We start from the raw sequence: 17,206 nt of genomic DNA on the forward strand, positions 1-17,206 counted from the left end.
GCCTCTGGTGTCATTTCTTTAGTCTCCACCTTTATTTTAAGTTACAGTTTAAGTGTTATATTTGGAACCACTACTGACGATGTGTCAAACTTGACATCTTTCCATCCCGACCATGTACGTTACAGCTCCCATGCCACTCTCAAAACATCAAGGGCTAACCTCATGTGAGTAACCATCCATTGGCACAACGCGACAGTATAACCCTCTGTTCCAGTGTTTCATGATTCTGAGTATCTGGATTTTGTCCAGTGACCGCTGTGAAAGGACAGCTGACCACATAGGAAAGTCTGTGTGACAGCCTTGAGCGACAGCTGACAGGAGGGGAATAGACCCACTGGGGGCTTTCATGGGCTTAGTACCCATGATGGCCCGTTCTCTGACGCATGTTTCAGTTGTTGGAGGCCACCGCTAAGTGCTACAGGAAAGAGTCTCAAAGGATGACACCCCTAGAGCCTGCGGGCTACAGACCCAGGAACGACACGACTATGAGCAAGAAACACGGCGCATGAGACAACGGCAGCAGGACACTCACTTCAGGGTCTTGCCACCTGTGGCTGGCCAAAGTTAAACGTCCGTTACGGGTTGGGAAGATCCACCAAGGGAAAGAAGGCAGTGTTGGGAAAGCAGAGTCAAGAGCCTGCCATTGACCAATCCTTTCTTACCCCGAAGTAATACGTCAAATCAGTCGAAGTGAAGCACGCGACGGGACAAAAAACCAAACGTTTCGCATCGCATCAGCACCCATGTCAATGAGGAGGGTAATGCAAGCACAGAACTGCAGGTGGACGAACCTACCCAAACACAGAGGACCTCCCAAGAGAACAAGGACCCAAAGGGCACAGACCGCTGTGAAGTGGCCCAAAGCTGTTGAGAAGCGAGAGTTGGGAAACGCAATACCGGGACTGACGAAAATCCGGTGGGACCGCAGAGAAGAAAAACGTTGGAAAAACATCGGTGACTCATCTACTCACTATGGAGAGGAGTGCTTTGGAGGTGAACAGCCGGAAACGCCGCCAACAAAAATACACAACCAAATCCAGGCAGGCCAAGCAGAGATAGGACAGACTGAATTCGAGAACGAAGGGGGACCTGCGGAAAGGTGGAAGAAGGCCTCTGATCAGAGGAGAGAAGGGCTCATGCGCTCCAGGGGGACATCAAACTCCGGTTGGCAACCTTACAAGAGCAGAGAAACTTGAGGCAAACTTCGCAGGAAGAAGGAACACACAAGAACGGTTCTATAAAAACCCCTTCAAGGTTTGTTAAAAGACCTCTGCGATAAGGATTAAAAGCGGATTCCTAAAAACTCAAGCAGGAACTTTGAAGAGCATTCTGGAAAGCTCTACCAGGGACACTGAAAAAGGCATGAACAGCTAGCCATCCCACATGACATCCCCACCATTCAACCCACCAGACGGTCAAACATGGAGAACCAGCCTCCAAAATGAAGGAAGTGGAGGAAGAGTCACGGTGCGGCGTGCAAGATCAGGGATAGCACCAGGGCCAAATGAGTGGCCATTAAGCTCTACAAGAACGCACCAGATGTTCTACGTTATCTTTGGAGGCTAATGAGAATCGTCTGGCAGAAGGGGTTAATACCAAAGGCATGGCGAAGGGCTGGAGGTGTGCTAATTCCAAAGGAGAAGGATGCGGCAGACATCAGTCAATTTCGGCCAATCAGCCTTCTCAACGTTGAGGGGAAAATCTTTTTCAGCGTGTTGGCACAGAGACTGTCCACCTACCTGGAGAAGAACAAGTACGTTGATACATCCGTACCGAACGGCTGGGCATCTCTGGGTTCTCTGGTTGCCTGGAGCCACACCAGATGATTCTGCATCAGATCCAAGCGTCGAAGAAGGACCAAAGGGATCCTGCATGGTCATCTTCCTTGACCTAGCAATGCCTTGGCTCGTTCCGCCTAACCTTCTCTGGGAGGTCGTTACAAACCTGCCCTGATGCCTACCTCTACTCACTGCCATGATGTTATGAAGTCGCGCTGTTGTGAAGCACCGCTCAGGTCTTCGAAAGTAGGCTTTTACCAAGGTAGTGATGGATGATGGAAATGGAAGAAGTTGGAAGGACTCCCAGAGAGAGAAGGTTTATGCCGGAACCGAGCCAAAGGCATTGGCTAGGTCAAGGGAAGATGACATGAAGATCCCTTTTGTCCTTCTTCGCCGCTTGGATCTGATGCCAGATCATACTGGTGTGCTCCAGGCAACCAGAGAACCCAGGAATGCCAGCCTTCTGTACGGATGTATCAACGTACTTGTTCTTCTCCAGGTAGGTGGACAGTCTCTGTGCCAACACGCTGAAAAAGATTTTCCCTCACGTAAGTGAGAAGGACTGATTGGCCGAAATGACTGATTGTCTCCGCCCATCCTTTCCTTTGGAATTAGCACACCTCCAGCCTTCGCCATGCCTCTTTGGTTTTTATTAAACCCCTTCTGCCATGACGATTCTCATTAGCCTCCAAAGATAACGTAGAACATCTGGTGCGTTCTTGTAGAGCTTATATGGCACTCCATTTGGCCCTGGTGCTGATCCTGATCTTGCACGCCGCACCGCTACTCTCCACTTCCTTCCATTTTTTGGAGGGCTGGTCTCCATGTTGACCTCTGGTTGGTTGAATGGGGGGGATGTTCATGTGGGATGGCCTAGCTGTTCATGCCTTTTCGTGTTCCTGTTATCAGATCTTTTCCAGATGCTTCTCCAGTTCCTGCTTGAAGTTTTCGAGGGATCCCGCTTTTATCCTTATCGAAGAGGTCTTTACAACTTGAAGGGGTTTTATTTCTGAACATAGAACGGGTTCTTGTGTTTCCTTCTTCCTCGCGAAGTTTCCTCAAGTTCTCTGCTCTTCGTAAGGTTGCCAACCGGGTTTGATGTCCCCTGGAGCAGCATGAGCCCTTCTCTCTCTGGATCAGAGGCCTTCTTCCACTGCTTTCGCAGAGGTCCCTTCTTTCTCTGATCAGTCTGTCTATCTTGCTGCCTCCTGGATTTGGTTGGGTTGGTGTATTTTGTTGGCGGCTTTCCGGCGTGTTCACTCCAAAGCACTCCTCTCCATAGTGGTAGATGATGTTCACCGATGTTTTCCAACTTTTTCTCTGCGGGTGCCCCACCGGATTTGATTTTCGTCAGGTTCGTTATTGACGGTTTCCACTCTCTCTTCTCAACAGCTTTGGGGCCACTTCACCACTCGGTCTGTGCCCCTTTGGTCTTGTTCTCTTTGGGAGGGTCTCTGTGGTTGGGTAGGGTTTCTTCCACCTGCAGTTCTGTGCTTGCATTACCCTCCTCAGTTGACAGGGGTGCTGATGCTATGCGAAAACTTTGGTTTTGTCCCGTCGCTGTGCTTCACTCGACTGATTGAGTTCGTATTACTTCGTAAGAAGTATTGCGCTCATGCCGAGGCTCTTGACTCTGCTTTCCCAAACACTGCTTCTTTCCTTGGTGGATCTTTCAACCCCGTAACTGACGTTACTTTGGCCCAGCCACAGGTGGAGACCTGAAGATGAGTGTCCTGCTGCCGTTGTCTCATGCGCCGGTGTTCTTGCTCATAGTCGTGTTCGTTCCTGTGTCTTGTAGCGCAGGCGCTCTAGGGGTGTCATCCTTTGTAGACTTTTGTAGCACTTAGCGGGTGCCTCCAACAAACTGAAAACAGCGTCAGAGGACTGCCATCATGGGTTAGCTAGCCCATGACGCCCCAGTGGGGTCTATTCCCTTCCTGTCAGCTGTCTCTTCCAGGCTGTCACTACACGAACTTTCCTATGTTGTCAGCTGCTCCTTTCAAGCGGTCACTGGACCAAAACCAGATACTCAGAATCATGAAAACACTGGGACATGATGGTTTATTACTGTCCGTTCTTGTGCCAATGGATGGATGGTTCTCACATGAGGTTAGGCCTTGATTGTGGAGGTGGCATGGGAGCTGTACGTTCATGGTCGGGATGGAACGATGTCAATTTTGGGACCACATCGTCAGTAGTGTTCCAAATATAACACTTAAAACTTAACTTAAATAAGGTGGAGACTAAAGAATGACACCAGGAGGCTGACCCATCATTAATCTACTACAGATAACAGCCTACCCTTTTGTAGTGTGTGCAGCCAGGGAACAAGAAGGTGCCATTCTTGCGGGTTGGACATGTGTTTGCTTTGCTTACTTCTCTCTCTTCTTCTGCTGAACTGTCAATTTCTGTTCTCTCCATCAGGAACTACTTTCCTCAGTGCGAATCAGAGCCTTGATAGAGAGCCTTCACTGTATATTCAAGCATTTCTCTCTTCAGATAAAAAATAAAAAAAGCTATTGTTAGAAGAAAGAAAAAAAGGCTTAGACTCAAACTGTGAAATCTTGGCTCAAATACATCATTAAACTGGATTAAATAGTAAAATAATATACAATGTGCATACTTTGCCAACCACCACAGTACATTAATAACTTTCATGAACCTAAACTGTCCCCAGACTTCTGCAAGTGGTTTCTCAGGTGTTCTTCATTGTTTCTAGGGTTTTGTCAGGTGGCCCTGCTAAGGTGTTATCGGACAAGAGGAAGGACTCATACTGACTGAGTTCTTAATTTTTCCTTAATTTCACTCAGTATTTGATGTGATGAATTTGATTTGTTTCATACATTAGATTTGTTTCTAGTAAGATATTGAGTTGATTGTATTGAATATTTAACATTTGCAGTAAAATTTTGATAAATTTTTGTTTTTAGTAAATATGATTTAATTGCTGTTACGAAATTTAAATTAAAAGTTCTAGTGTTACGAATAAATCTTAAAAAACAACACAAACAACTTATTTAGTTAATAGTGCTAATAAAGACTGGGATCCTGATCAGATTATGGATAACAAAGTAGCAAACGGCCAGTTCAAATCGGTTCACTATTTTGTTATCCTTATTTTCTTTACTTACACTTCACTTGCTAATGTCATGTGTCATATGGAATAAAACTACAACTGTGTAATTTTGAAATTTAAAACTGCTAAGGTAAAACTAAAATATGAGAAAATGCAGTTTTTAACAATAAACGTACAATTACACTGTCTTCTGTTTTGTGAATACAGGTACCTGTGTGAGAGAGGGGTCAACGGATACAGTACTGTCACGTCACTGAGAGGCTTTGGCTCTTTCTGAAAAAAAGATCAGAAAAATCAGGTTTACCAGAGGAAAACACTCAAGTCCAATTAATATGAAAAACAGCCAATTGTTGCTTATAATACAGATCTGCAACAGACTTGTGCTGGAGTGTGATTTGTTGTGTTGGCCTCTCTCTAAAAGCCAGTTTCTCTAAACAATTCACAATCTTACTCCATTTCACATGTACTGGTTACACTTACGACTTTGTGGTCAGCCAAATATATGAACTTTAACTGTCAACAGGGAATGATCTGGTTTTTGCTATGAATTACTGGTTTTACAAAAGGAAACAATGGCTTGGAATAAATGTTTGATAATCAGCCCATTTTTAGTGTAATCTGCATGCTTTTTTTTACAGTGTACTTACAGTATGAACGCACGTGTTCTGCGTCCCTGATTAACTAAGGAGAGTACTGTACAAAATGCGTTGTAAAAAGGTGTATTAATTATTAAGTGTGTGATTAGGGTTTTTTTTTTTTATGTTCAACATTGTTTATTAATCTCTGAATTGTTTTTTAAAGATAATTTGTAACAAGGACGTAGCCTTATTCGATAGGTGCACGCTCTACGGTGGCCACTGTTGCCATGTTATCCGCTGAGCAACTTTAGTAAACTATAGGAACTGGGATGTCATTGGTTTATCCTTAACATGCTGTTATATGTCTTTGTTTTGATTCTGGTCGGTGCATTCAAGACTGATTTAACTGTCGACCCTCTTTTCTTACTTCTCTTAAAGAACCCAAAGAGAACATGATTGTATCCTACCTTTGTTTTCTGTTGAGAGCCAAAGCTCTGTGTCCCACCAGCAACTGCAAATATAAATGGCATTAAAATATAAAATGTTTAAATTGGTTCAAGATGACCTAACAATGCGAAAGTTTTAGGCAACCTTTGTTCATTTAGGTTTGGTTCCTCCTAAAACAGTTCTAGCCTCTAAACCCAGAAACAATGCCCACTCTGGTAAAAACACTAGTAAAGGTTTTCTTACCTGTGCCTTTAGAGCTGCCACCAGCTGTGTGGATGTCGGGGCCGTCCTTCTGTAAGCCAGAAGTGACAATAAACTTCAAGCTCGAGGCAGATCACATCCTTTCAAATACAGCGATACAATTTGGCAATACATTGATCTAACACTGTGGACATGAATGCAGAATAAGAAATAGATTGTAGATATAGATATTTTTTACTGAAAATAAACGCCATGTTCCAGGGCCCAAAGGCTGCACTGTAGATAGTAGAATTATTTAGAACTTCCTCATAGTCAGCTTATCCACATAAAAAACCATAACTTCTCTATGTTTTATGTGTGAATAACTTCCTCCATACAATAACATTAAGAGGTTATTCATTACATATCTCTGCTTACATAAAAAATTGAAACATTCTGTGTAGAAAATATTAAACACCTAGGAGGTTGTGTAAATGATTCCAACTGGTAACTGATCTTCAGAACTGCGTTACTCACTGTGAGTAACGTAATGATAACGTGTATCTTACTGTATCTTCAGACTGTCTGCGTTACTCACTGTGAGCTGTAACGGTTAATGTTAACTGTTAAACTGTTTTAGCTTCAGACTGCCGTTACTTCACTGTGTTAGTAACGTTAAGTGATAACTGTTGTAACTGTCTACTTCAGACTCGCGTTACTTCACTGTGAGTAAGTTAGCTGCTGGTACGTTACCTCCGTGCTACGCGATTAGTGTTGATCTAACTCAGTTAGCCGCCTTTTGTTGAAGCTAACATTTAGTTTCATACGTGCTGCTAAGAAGCTCACCAAACATTTAGAAACAGTTACAAACAACACGCCCCCAGAGTATTATATGTTGAGTAATGCTTTTTAAATAAACAGCAAGCTATTATGATGGATAATGCTCTTTCTTAAATAACTAAAATCTTACCATTTTCTCCATGCTTTCACGTTGTCCGTGCTTCCCGCGGCACCGCCGTCGTCTCTCTTAACGAGCAGGGCTCGCGTCGCTCACCTTTACTGCTGAATTTCATGCATTCACGTGATTATCTGGGGGGGCATGGCCCAGGTGGGGACCGCTTCAGGTCCGGATATGTGTACCAATCACGTCCATTACAGACACATCACTTCAGCTGAAAACTTATGTATTTGCTGTTCTTATTATTAACAATTTATTATTTCTATATTTCTACACACTCATCACAGTTTTTCCAAAAGCAGAGACAGATCTTAAAAGTGAATGTAGGGATTGCTGTTTCTCTCGTTTTAAAAATCCTGCCAATTTTGGGATTTTATTTCAGTGGAGAAATAATAATTATAAACTTTATAAATGACAAGAAGCTTTCGTACTACAATTCATGCCCACATTACTTTCATGTGTAACATACTTAACAGTTTTCTACAACATTAAACTAATCACTAAAACATTGGAGCTCACTACTCATTATTGTGCTCTTCATGAAAATCATCTTTACTTAAAATGAATGCCCGCTCACAATTATTTTAATCAAAAAATCATTTTATTTAAACACAGTTTCATACTACACTAGCATTAACAAGGCGCAGTGTAGAGGGTGTTGAGGGAGAGTCTGGTTCCTGTGGGGACCATTTGTCCAGATTGTGTGCTTATACATATGAGACTGAGCTGAGACTGGATGATGAAAGGACTGTACTCCAGTTGATATACTATCACCATTTCTGACTGTGTTAACGTCCCCACTATGACTTCATTTGCCCCCACCCATTATTATATTTACTTTTGTTGAAGCAAACATTTAGTTTAAAGTGCTATATACATTACCATTACTTATTCGCCTGGTTCATCTGGCAAAATTTACCTGAGGGCTGTCAGGCCCGGAGCCATTGCCTGGTGAAACCTCAAGTCTCACTTTTGTATAACCCCATCCTCTGAGTCTCTTGCTCACCTCCACCTCATCGAATCATGAGGCTGATTTGCTTTGATTGCATGCTTCTGGATTGTTACATACAGATTGGTGGTTATAGTGTTGGAGGACAACTTCTAATTAACTGATGTTATGGGCTGAGGGCACATGTTGCAGCTCTGTTAGCCCAGCGGCTAGCACCACTGCCTCACAAATACCATTGATAGATGGGATTCTGACCACCTCTCTTGGTCTGGCACGTTTTCATAGCCGGCCGAAGCAAACATCTGAGCTGGAGTAGTTAACCGGCTTTTTGGTGTCTCCTCTTCTCAGAGGTTGCTCACCCCTCGGTTATTTATAAGAGGGTGGTGAGGGTTTCAGAGGAGAGGTAGTTCTAACTGCTTCAACTTCTGGGTTTTCCCATGCTCCAAATCAGTGGGCCGAATGGCCAGGGTTTTTGACCTCCTTAATTAAAACTTGGAAACCCTCCTAAAAAGGGGCAAAAACACAACAGCTGTGTTCCGTTGCCTCAGTGTAAAAAGTTCAGCTAATGGAGACACTGTAGTTGTTAATGTTACAGTAAAAACTATCTAGCTTGTTTAATACACTTAACTTCGTTAATTAGATTGTTGTCAAGTGCTCACAAGTTTTAACTTTTGGCCTACTGTTAAAGATTTTAAACATTTTTAAGGCCTTTAATGAATCTTTTATTTCAATATGGTACTTACTTACTTTTTATTTGAATACAGATACCTTTAATTCAAAGTCAAATGCGCAAGAGGGAAGGGAAAATAGATATTTTGTTTTTGGTTCAGATCTACAGTTTCTTGTTAAACGTCACGATTTGTTTACTTAACTTTTAGCCAACAACTTTTCAGTTAGTCTGATCATATTTTAATAGTATTTACTTGTTTTTGTGTTTGTTTATTATACTGTTTTGATCATCACAGATACCTACATCCTTCCAGTGTTTCCAGAAGAGCAAATTGACCGCTTAGCTTAGCCAGTCAGGTGGTCTAGCCAGCCTACCTAAAAAATTCATTATAATTATGCATTAGTTTTTTTTTGTCGTGGAGGATCCTGACCGATTTCATAGAAGAGACAAGCCATTGCCAGATTATGTGTCTGTTACTAACAGACACTTAGTCTGTAAAAAATCGACCACTTCACTCTGATTTGAACCACAAAAGTGTAGCAAGACACAACAGGCTGCATGAGCCCACGGCTCATGTTCGGCCCATTCTCCAGCTGTTTCTCCCGTGTTCCCAAAATGCCTGCTACATCCACCCTGCCACCGAATGGGTGATGGTGAATTTTTCTCCCTTCTAACTGTTTGTTAGCAAATGTTAACCTCCATCGAAATAAATGATCAAAACACTTACAAAAAAGAAGAGTAAAAATACAAAAGCTTTACTGTGGAACCGTGTCTGGAATAAGGGTTCTCCCCGCTAACATGTCCTCTGCCTTTATTTAGCCACTTTCACAGTAGCTGTGAAAGAATTAAATCACAGGCATTTCAAAAATAACAGAAACTCAGTGAAATAGCTAACATACTGTACTGGTACTTGGCCCATTGGAAACTTTCTTTTAAAGGGCTAATTTTAGTTTAGTTCTAATACTACTACTGCTACTTGTCTGTTATATCGTTTTACAAACATACTACCAAGCCCTTACTGCAACTATTTGACAATACTAATACTTCAATTGGTGATAATTACTCTAGCTACTAATGATTTTCGTTGTTTTTCTAGTCTTGCTGACCCAACCCAAAGCACTTTAAAATGAAAAGCACTTTCCCCCCATGCCTTCATTTTCACGAAAGGTTTACAAACCTAACATTTCACTCACACTCACCAATGGCCAAAGCCACACAAGTAGCTTGCCCAAGGATATTTGGACGGTGCAGACTGGATGATGTTGGGGAAAGATATGTAGGCTATTATTCAGTTTTGTATAACAGACCAGTGAGCTTGGCAATTCCAGTTTAGTAAAGATGACCCTCTTGACAACCCTAGTGACAACATTTGGGAACCAAATTCTATAGTTTTTCTATGACAATATTACCTACTATTTTCACCAATATTTAAAAAGAAGGTCCGCAATTTTGATAAATGTTCAAAGTAAGAGTTTTATAAAAAAAAGCAACACCTCTATCCACATACATTCGATTTAGCTGCTTACTAGTAGGTGAACCCGTTTTGCTCTTACTAAAAAACAGCAGTTTGCACCCAAGACCTTATTGAGCCTGTATTTATCTTACACCACTCAAGTCCAAGTCAGTTTTATTGTCAATTTCTGCAAATACATACTCAGGAATTGAAATTACCCTTGGTCTCCCCCTAATAAATCAAAAACAAAGGTCTTACTACTACCGGAAAATATCTTTTAAATGGTTTTTTTTTTTTTTTTTTTTAAAAATATTTTAAAAGAAAGAAAGTATAAATAGTATTTATGGGAGGGCCTTGGAAACCCCCAATGATAAAAATATACTATTTATGTCGCAAAAAAAAAAGTAGCAACAAAAACAGTAAACACTATTAACCATATTAATAATATTAATAATACCCAAACATCCAAAGACAGCAGGGAATGCTGCTTTTTGTTCCCCCCTCCCGCCCGTCTGTCTGGTGAGTTAGGGTTCTAATGTGCAAATTGACCAGCAGTACCTGGGTACAACAACTTGTATCGGCTGGTTGAAAGTGTTCCCGAGACCTCCGCAGTCTTCCTCCTCGGACGGCCCAGCAGGCTGAAACCATGAGGCCCCTGAGTGAAGGTGCCTGGGATCACCTGCGATGCCGGAATTTGGATCGACAGGTGTTGTCACAACATCTTAAGAGGGGGGGTGAGCTCTCTACGCCACTGGACGGTGTTGGCTGATCCTATGTTAGGACCCATGTTGATTGATGGGTCCGTTCCTCTGTTGGTCGGTCCAGGAGAGATCCTCTGAGACAATGCACACCCCTGTCGTTTTTGATGGTCAGAGGGGCGCGGTGTTGGGTGTGCACTCTTCTGAAAGTCCCAGACAACAATCTCTATTGTTCTTCTCCAGTTCAACCAGAGAGAGCCGAGAGAGGCTTATTGTTCACGCACACAATGGTTCAAATGGCTCACCTCACTCCTGTAGTTTGTTCATTCGTTGTGCTGATGGACCCACCATTTGGTTTCCTTCTATGTCACCTCCGCTTATAAAACTGATGAGTGGGGTTTGGCTGTTGTGCAGCAGTTCCTGTGCAGTGTGGGGCCAGCAGCTCCGGTGTTTTTTCCTTTTTTTTTTTAGAGAAAGGGGGTGAGCACACATCCCTTGGTCGGCCCCCGTGTTCAATGTGATTGGTGCTGGATCTGGATGTGCTGCTGCCGACCAGCACTGCTGTGGTCTCCCTGTCAGGAGTCCAGCAGCCAGGTGCACAGGGATGTGTCAAGTCCTAGTCAGTCAAGTTTGATGATGGTCAGCTGTTGTGGGATGATTTGTTGTTTTGTATGGAACTGAAGTCAATGAACAGCATTTCGGGACATAAGAGTTCTTTATTGTCCAGCGGTGTGAGGGGCTGGGTGGAGGCAGTGATGATGGCCTCCTCGGTTGAGCGATTTGACCTGGTATTGTGAACGGAAGGGGTTTAAGGAGGGGGAGCACATGACTAGCCGTTCGAAGCACTTCATAGGTCTTGTCTGGTCCGGTCTTGAACCACCCATATTCTTCTGGCTCAAAGGGTATATTTGGGAGTTTCCCAATGTTCGTACGGTTCTTGTATTGTTCCAGCACCTGCCGACGAAGACAAAGTATGACGACGTTTTTTGTAAAGTCAACAAAACGTTCCCCAAAAAATTAAAGAGAACAATTTTGTTACTCATTTTTTAATGAGATAAATCGATTCCTAAGAGACTATAATGATACTCACATTTATCAGGTACCAGTCTCTTGGTCACCTATGGCCGCCCGGACTCTTGACACGCAGTTAAGTCGCGGTCAGCACGCGGGGTCCGGTTTGACCCATAGATTGAAGAGAAAGGTAAGCAAGCCATGTAACCGAAGAAAAACCTTTGTAGCGGTCTCCGATGGCCCTCTCTGCCCTTTATTTGCACCATTTGTTGCGGTCGTTTCTTCTGTGCTTGGCAGCATGGCAGTTGGCCAAGAGCAGACACCTTTCTTCCTTTGTTTTGGTCATCTTTGAAATTAACGAAAGAAAATATAGGTTTTACTGGACCAGGAAACTTGCAGTCATATAAAAGTACCACACAAAAGCGTTCCGCCCCAGAGGGGGAGGAATAAGAAAGGAAGGAAAGCAGGAAAGGAGTTGCACGGGGAAAGGAGAAAGGCACAAGGAAGAAAGAACAAAAGGAAGGATAAACGTTTTATTAAATATCCTTAATCTTTTCTAAATTTTTTTATTTTTTTTTCAAACAGTAAATCATGCATATTAAAAGTTCCCGTTTTGAGTCAGACAAAACCGCTCGAGATGCTTTAATACGCTCCACGACGACCGTCTAAAAGTAGCCCGTATCTTGACGCTTCACAACCCGAACAGTTCAATCTTTGGGCCAAAAAGTTAGTTCAGCCCTTCAGAAAAACATTAAAAACAGTATAATTTTAACAATTATTTTCCCACGCAACCATACTCACTTTGACTTGCTTTTCCCTACAGATGCTGGACAAAACTTCTCTTTCCCAACCTCTCTTCGTGTCGTCTGGCAATTACTTTCCTTTACGAGTATTACTCACTTGACTTGCTTCTTTCGATGGACCGGACTTCTCTTTCCCCAACAATTGAAACTTTCAAGAAGAGGGCCAAATGAACAATTCGAGAAAAAATAATTTCAAAAAAAAAATAAGAAAAAAAAAAAAAAAAAAAAAAAAAAAAAAAAAAAAAAAAAAAAAAAAAAAAAAGGCCTCAAAACCACCCCTTCCCCACCCCCTGAAACTGTCAGAGAGGGACACGGGGCCCTTATTCAAAAATGTACCATGGCGCCCCCCTCAGTGGGCGTAACGCCTGGAGGCTCAAGAGAAACCCCAAAGAAAGCGCAGATTAAGAATACCCAATCTGGAAGTCATAAGCAGAACCCACTTTAACTTTTTTGGCCCTTGTCCCCTGTGTTCCTCCAAATGTGTCCGTGTGGGAAGGTTCCCCGTTGTGACTCGGGGGAACCCTTTTTAGTGGAAAATCTTCCCCAATACGCGGAATTCCGGGATGCCCATTCTCTACCCTTTTACCTCACAACGCCAGGAGAGATCTTCCTTTTTCAGACCACCCTTCCCTATTTCAGTTACTGTGTGGAAAGAAAGCGACGGAAGTAAGGATTATAGAGGTTTTCTTAAGGCATATGGCCTTTCTCCCTACCAGGAAGCTGGAAATTATGAGGCTTCATTTCAGAGAGGAAATCTATTCAGGTGTCCCCCAGGTTTAGATGACCGTCTTTGGACGAAGCTTGGTCCAAGAAGCCACCAAGTTCAGAAGAATTTCCTATGGTTAACTTTTCAGTTTGCGTATTTTTAAGAAAGACTGAGTTAATCCCAACCACACAAATATCCATTCTGAGCCAAGTCTGACCCATTCATTATCTACTACAGATAACAGCCTACCCTTTGTAGTGTGTGCAGCCAGGGAACAAGAAGGTGCCATCTTGCGTGGTTGGACATGTGTTTGCTGTACTTCTCTCTCTTCTTCTGCTGAACTGTCAATTTCTGTCTCTCCATCAGGAAAATACTCTTCCTCAGTGACATCAGAGCTTGATAGAGAGTCTTCCACTGTATATTCAAGCATTTCTCTCTTCAGATAAAAAAATAAAAAAGCTTATTGTTAGAAGAAAGAAAAAAGGCTAGACTCAAACTGTGAAATCTTGGCTCAAATACATCATTAAACTGGATAAATAGTAAAATATATACAATGTGCATACTTTGCCAACCACAACAGTACATTAATTAACTTTCATGAACCTAACTGTGCCCAGACTTCTGCAAGTTGGTTTCTCAGGTGTTCTTCATTGTTTCTAGGGTTTTGTCAGGTGGCTGCTAAGGTGTTATAGGACAAGAGGAAGGACTCATACTGACTGAGTTCTTCATTTTTCCTTAATTTCACTCAGTATTTTGATGTGATGAATTTGATTTGTTTCATCAACATTTTAGATTTGTTTCTAGTAAGATATTGAGTTGATTGATATTGAATATTTATACATTTGCAGTAAAATAATGAATTCTAATGCTGTTACGAATTAATTCTTTAAAAAACAACAAAAAACAAATTATTTAGTTAAAGTGCTAATAAAGAACTGGGCAGATTATGGATAACAAAGTAGCAAACGGCAGTTCAAATCCGTTCACTATTTTGTTATCCTTATTTTCTTTACTTACACTTCACTTGCTAATGTCATGTGTCATATGGAATAAAACTACAACCTGTGTATTTTTTAATTAAATACTGTAAAGGTAAAACTAAAATATGAGAAAATGCAGTTTTTAAATAAACGTACAATTACACTGTCTTCTGTTCTTGTGAACACAGGTACACTGGTGTGAGAGAGGTCAAGGATAACAGTACTGTCACTGTCACTGAGAGGCTTTGGCTCTTTCTGAAAAAAGATCAGAAAATCAGGTTTACCAGAGAAAACATCTCAAGTCCAATCTAAATGAAAACAGCAATTGTTTTGCTATAATACAGATCTGCAAAGACTTGTGCTGGAGTGATTTGTTGTGTTGGCCTAAAGCAGTTTCTCTAACAATATCACAATCTTACTCCATTTCACATGTACTGCGTTACACTTACGATGTGGTCAGCCAAATATATGAACTTTAACTGTCAACAAGGGAATGATCTGGTTTTTGCTATGAATTACTGGTTTTACAAGGAAACAATGGCTGGGAATAAATGTTTGACTAATCAGCCATTTTTTTAGTGTAATTCTGCATGCTTTTTTTTACAGTGTACTGTACAGTATGAACGCACGTGTTCTGCGTCCTGATTAACTAAGGGAGTACTGTACAAAATACGTGTAAAAAGGTGTATTAAAGTGTGTGATTAGGGTTTTTTTTTTTATGTTCAACATTGTGCTATTAATCTCTGAATTGTTTAAAGATAATTTGTAACAAGGACGTAGCCTTATTCGATAGGTGCACGCTCTACCAGGTGAGCCACTGTTGCCATGTTATCCGCTGAGCAACTTTAGTAAACTAAGAACTGGGATGTCATGGTATAACATGCTGTATACTGTCTTTGTTTTGATTTCTGGTCGTGCAATACAAGACTGATTTAACTGTCGACTTAAAGAACCCAAAGAACATGATGTATCCTACCTTTGTTTTCTGTTGAGAGCCAAAGCTCTGTGTCCCACCAGCAACTGCAAATAAATGGCATAAAATGTTAAATTGGTTCAAGATGACCTAACAATGCGAAGTTTAGGCAACATTTGTTCATTTAGGTTTGGTTTCCTCCTAAAACAGTTCTAGGCCTAAACCCAGAAACAATGCCCACTCTGGTAAAAACTAAAGGTTTTCTTACCTGTGCCTTTAGAGCTGCCACCAGCTGATGTGGATGTCGGGCCGTCCTTCTGTAAGCAGAGTGACAATAAAACTTCAAGCTCGAGCAGATCACATCCTTTCAAATTACAGCGATACAATTTGGCAATACATTGATCTAACACTGTGACATGAATGCAGAAATTATGTAGATATAGATATTTTTACTGAAACTAAACGCCATGTTCCAGGCCCAAAGGCTGCACTGTAGAATTTATTAGACTATCCTCATAGTCAGATTATCCACAATAAAAACCATAACTTCTCTATGTTTTATGTGTGAATAACTTCTCCATACAATAACATTAAGAGGTATTTCACTTACAATATCTGCTTACATAAAAAATGAAACATTCTGTGTAGAAAAATATTAAACACATAGTGATGTGTGTAAATGATAACTGTGTAACTGTATCTTCAGACTGCGTTACTTCACTGTGAGTAACGTTAATGATAACTGTGTAACTGTAGCTTCAGACTGCGTTACTTCACTGTGAGTAACGTTAATGATAACTGTGTAACTGTAGCTTCAGACTGCGTTACTTCACTGTGAGTAACGTTAGCTGCGTACGTTAGCCTCCGTGCTAGCGAAGTGTGAGCTAACATCAGTTAGCCGGTGAAGCTAACATTAGCACGGCTGCTAAGAAGCTCCCAAACATTTAGAAACAGTTTACAAACAAACAGCAGAGTATTATATTGTGAGATAATGCTTTAAATAAACAGCAGAGTATTATATTGTGAGATAATGCCTTAAATAACTAAAACTTACCATTTCTCCGATGGTTCACGTGTCCGTGCTTCCCGCGAGCACCGCCGTCCGTCTCTCTTAACGAGCAGGTGCTCGCGCTCACCTTGACTGTGAAATGATCACGTGATTATCTGGGGGGGGCATGGCCCAGGTGGGGACGTTCAGGTCCGGATCTGTGTACATCAGTCCATACAGACACATCACTCAGCTGAAACTTAGTGATGCTGTTCTTAGTATTAACAATTTATTATTTTCTATTTCTACACACTCATCACAGTTTTCAAAAGAGAGACAAAGTGAATGTAGGAGATGTTTCTCTTGTTAAAAATCCTGCCCAAGATTATTATATTCCAGTGGAGAAATAATAATTTATAAACCTTTATAATATGACAAGAAGCTTGTACTACAATCATGCACATACCTTCAGTGTAAATACTACATGTTTCTACACATTAAATCAATCACTAAAACCATGGGGCTCAATACTCTGTCAGCATTATTGTGCTCTTCATGAAATCATCTTTACTTAAAATGAATGCCGTCACTAATATCATTAATCAAAAATCATCATTATTTAAACACAGTTTCATACTACACTAGCATTAACAAGGCGGCAGGTTAGAGGTGTCTGAGGGAGATGGTCATGGTGGGGACATGTCCAGATGTGTGTGATACATACTGAGACTGAGACTGGGTGAAAGGACTGTACTCAGTGATATACTACACACATCCTGACTGTTAACGTCCCCACTATGACTATGCCCCTCACCCATTATTATTATTTACTTTTTGTGAAGCATTCATTTAGTAAAGTGCTATATACATTTAACATTACTTATTCAGGCCTGGTTCATCTGGCAAATACCCTGAGGCTGGTTCAGGCCAGGAGCCATTGCTGGTGAACCTGGCAAGTCTCACTTGGTATAACACCATCCTCTGAGTCTCTGCTCACCTCCACCTCATCAGAATCATG

The 17,206-nt window shown here is 41.6% G+C and overlaps 1 protein-coding gene across 1 annotated transcript; it reads right to left on the reverse strand.

The window, feature by feature from the left end:
• Nucleotides 1-2,130: 2,130 nt before the first annotated feature.
• Nucleotides 2,131-16,339, reverse strand: LOC113744935 (uncharacterized). The gene is made up of 7 exons (XM_027276131.1): nt 16,255-16,339; nt 15,469-15,517; nt 15,264-15,307; nt 14,444-14,542; nt 13,557-13,743; nt 10,648-10,768; nt 2,131-2,305 (listed from the first exon to the last, which is right to left on the reverse strand). The coding sequence occupies exons 1-7, from the start codon at nt 16,255-16,257 to the stop codon at nt 2,131-2,133; spliced, it is 678 nt and encodes a 225-aa protein (XP_027131932.1). The 5' UTR covers nt 16,258-16,339.
• Nucleotides 16,340-17,206: the final 867 nt, after the last annotated feature.

Source organism: Larimichthys crocea, unplaced genomic scaffold (assembly GCF_000972845.2).
Source record: "Larimichthys crocea isolate SSNF unplaced genomic scaffold, L_crocea_2.0 scaffold319, whole genome shotgun sequence".
Lineage (NCBI taxonomy): Eukaryota > Metazoa > Chordata > Actinopteri > Sciaenidae > Larimichthys > Larimichthys crocea.

Excerpts from the sequence above, each read along its gene's own strand:
- LOC113744935 (XM_027276131.1), bottom strand. Across the intron at positions 15,308-15,468 it reads TGGCAGCTCTAAAGGCACAG|TTGCTGGTGGGACACAGAGC; the intron begins GTAAGAAAACCT and ends ATTTATTTGCAG. Across the intron at positions 13,744-14,443 it reads GAACAGAAGACAGTGTAATT|AGAGAAATGCTTGAATATAC; the intron begins GTACGTTTATTT and ends TTTTATCTGAAG.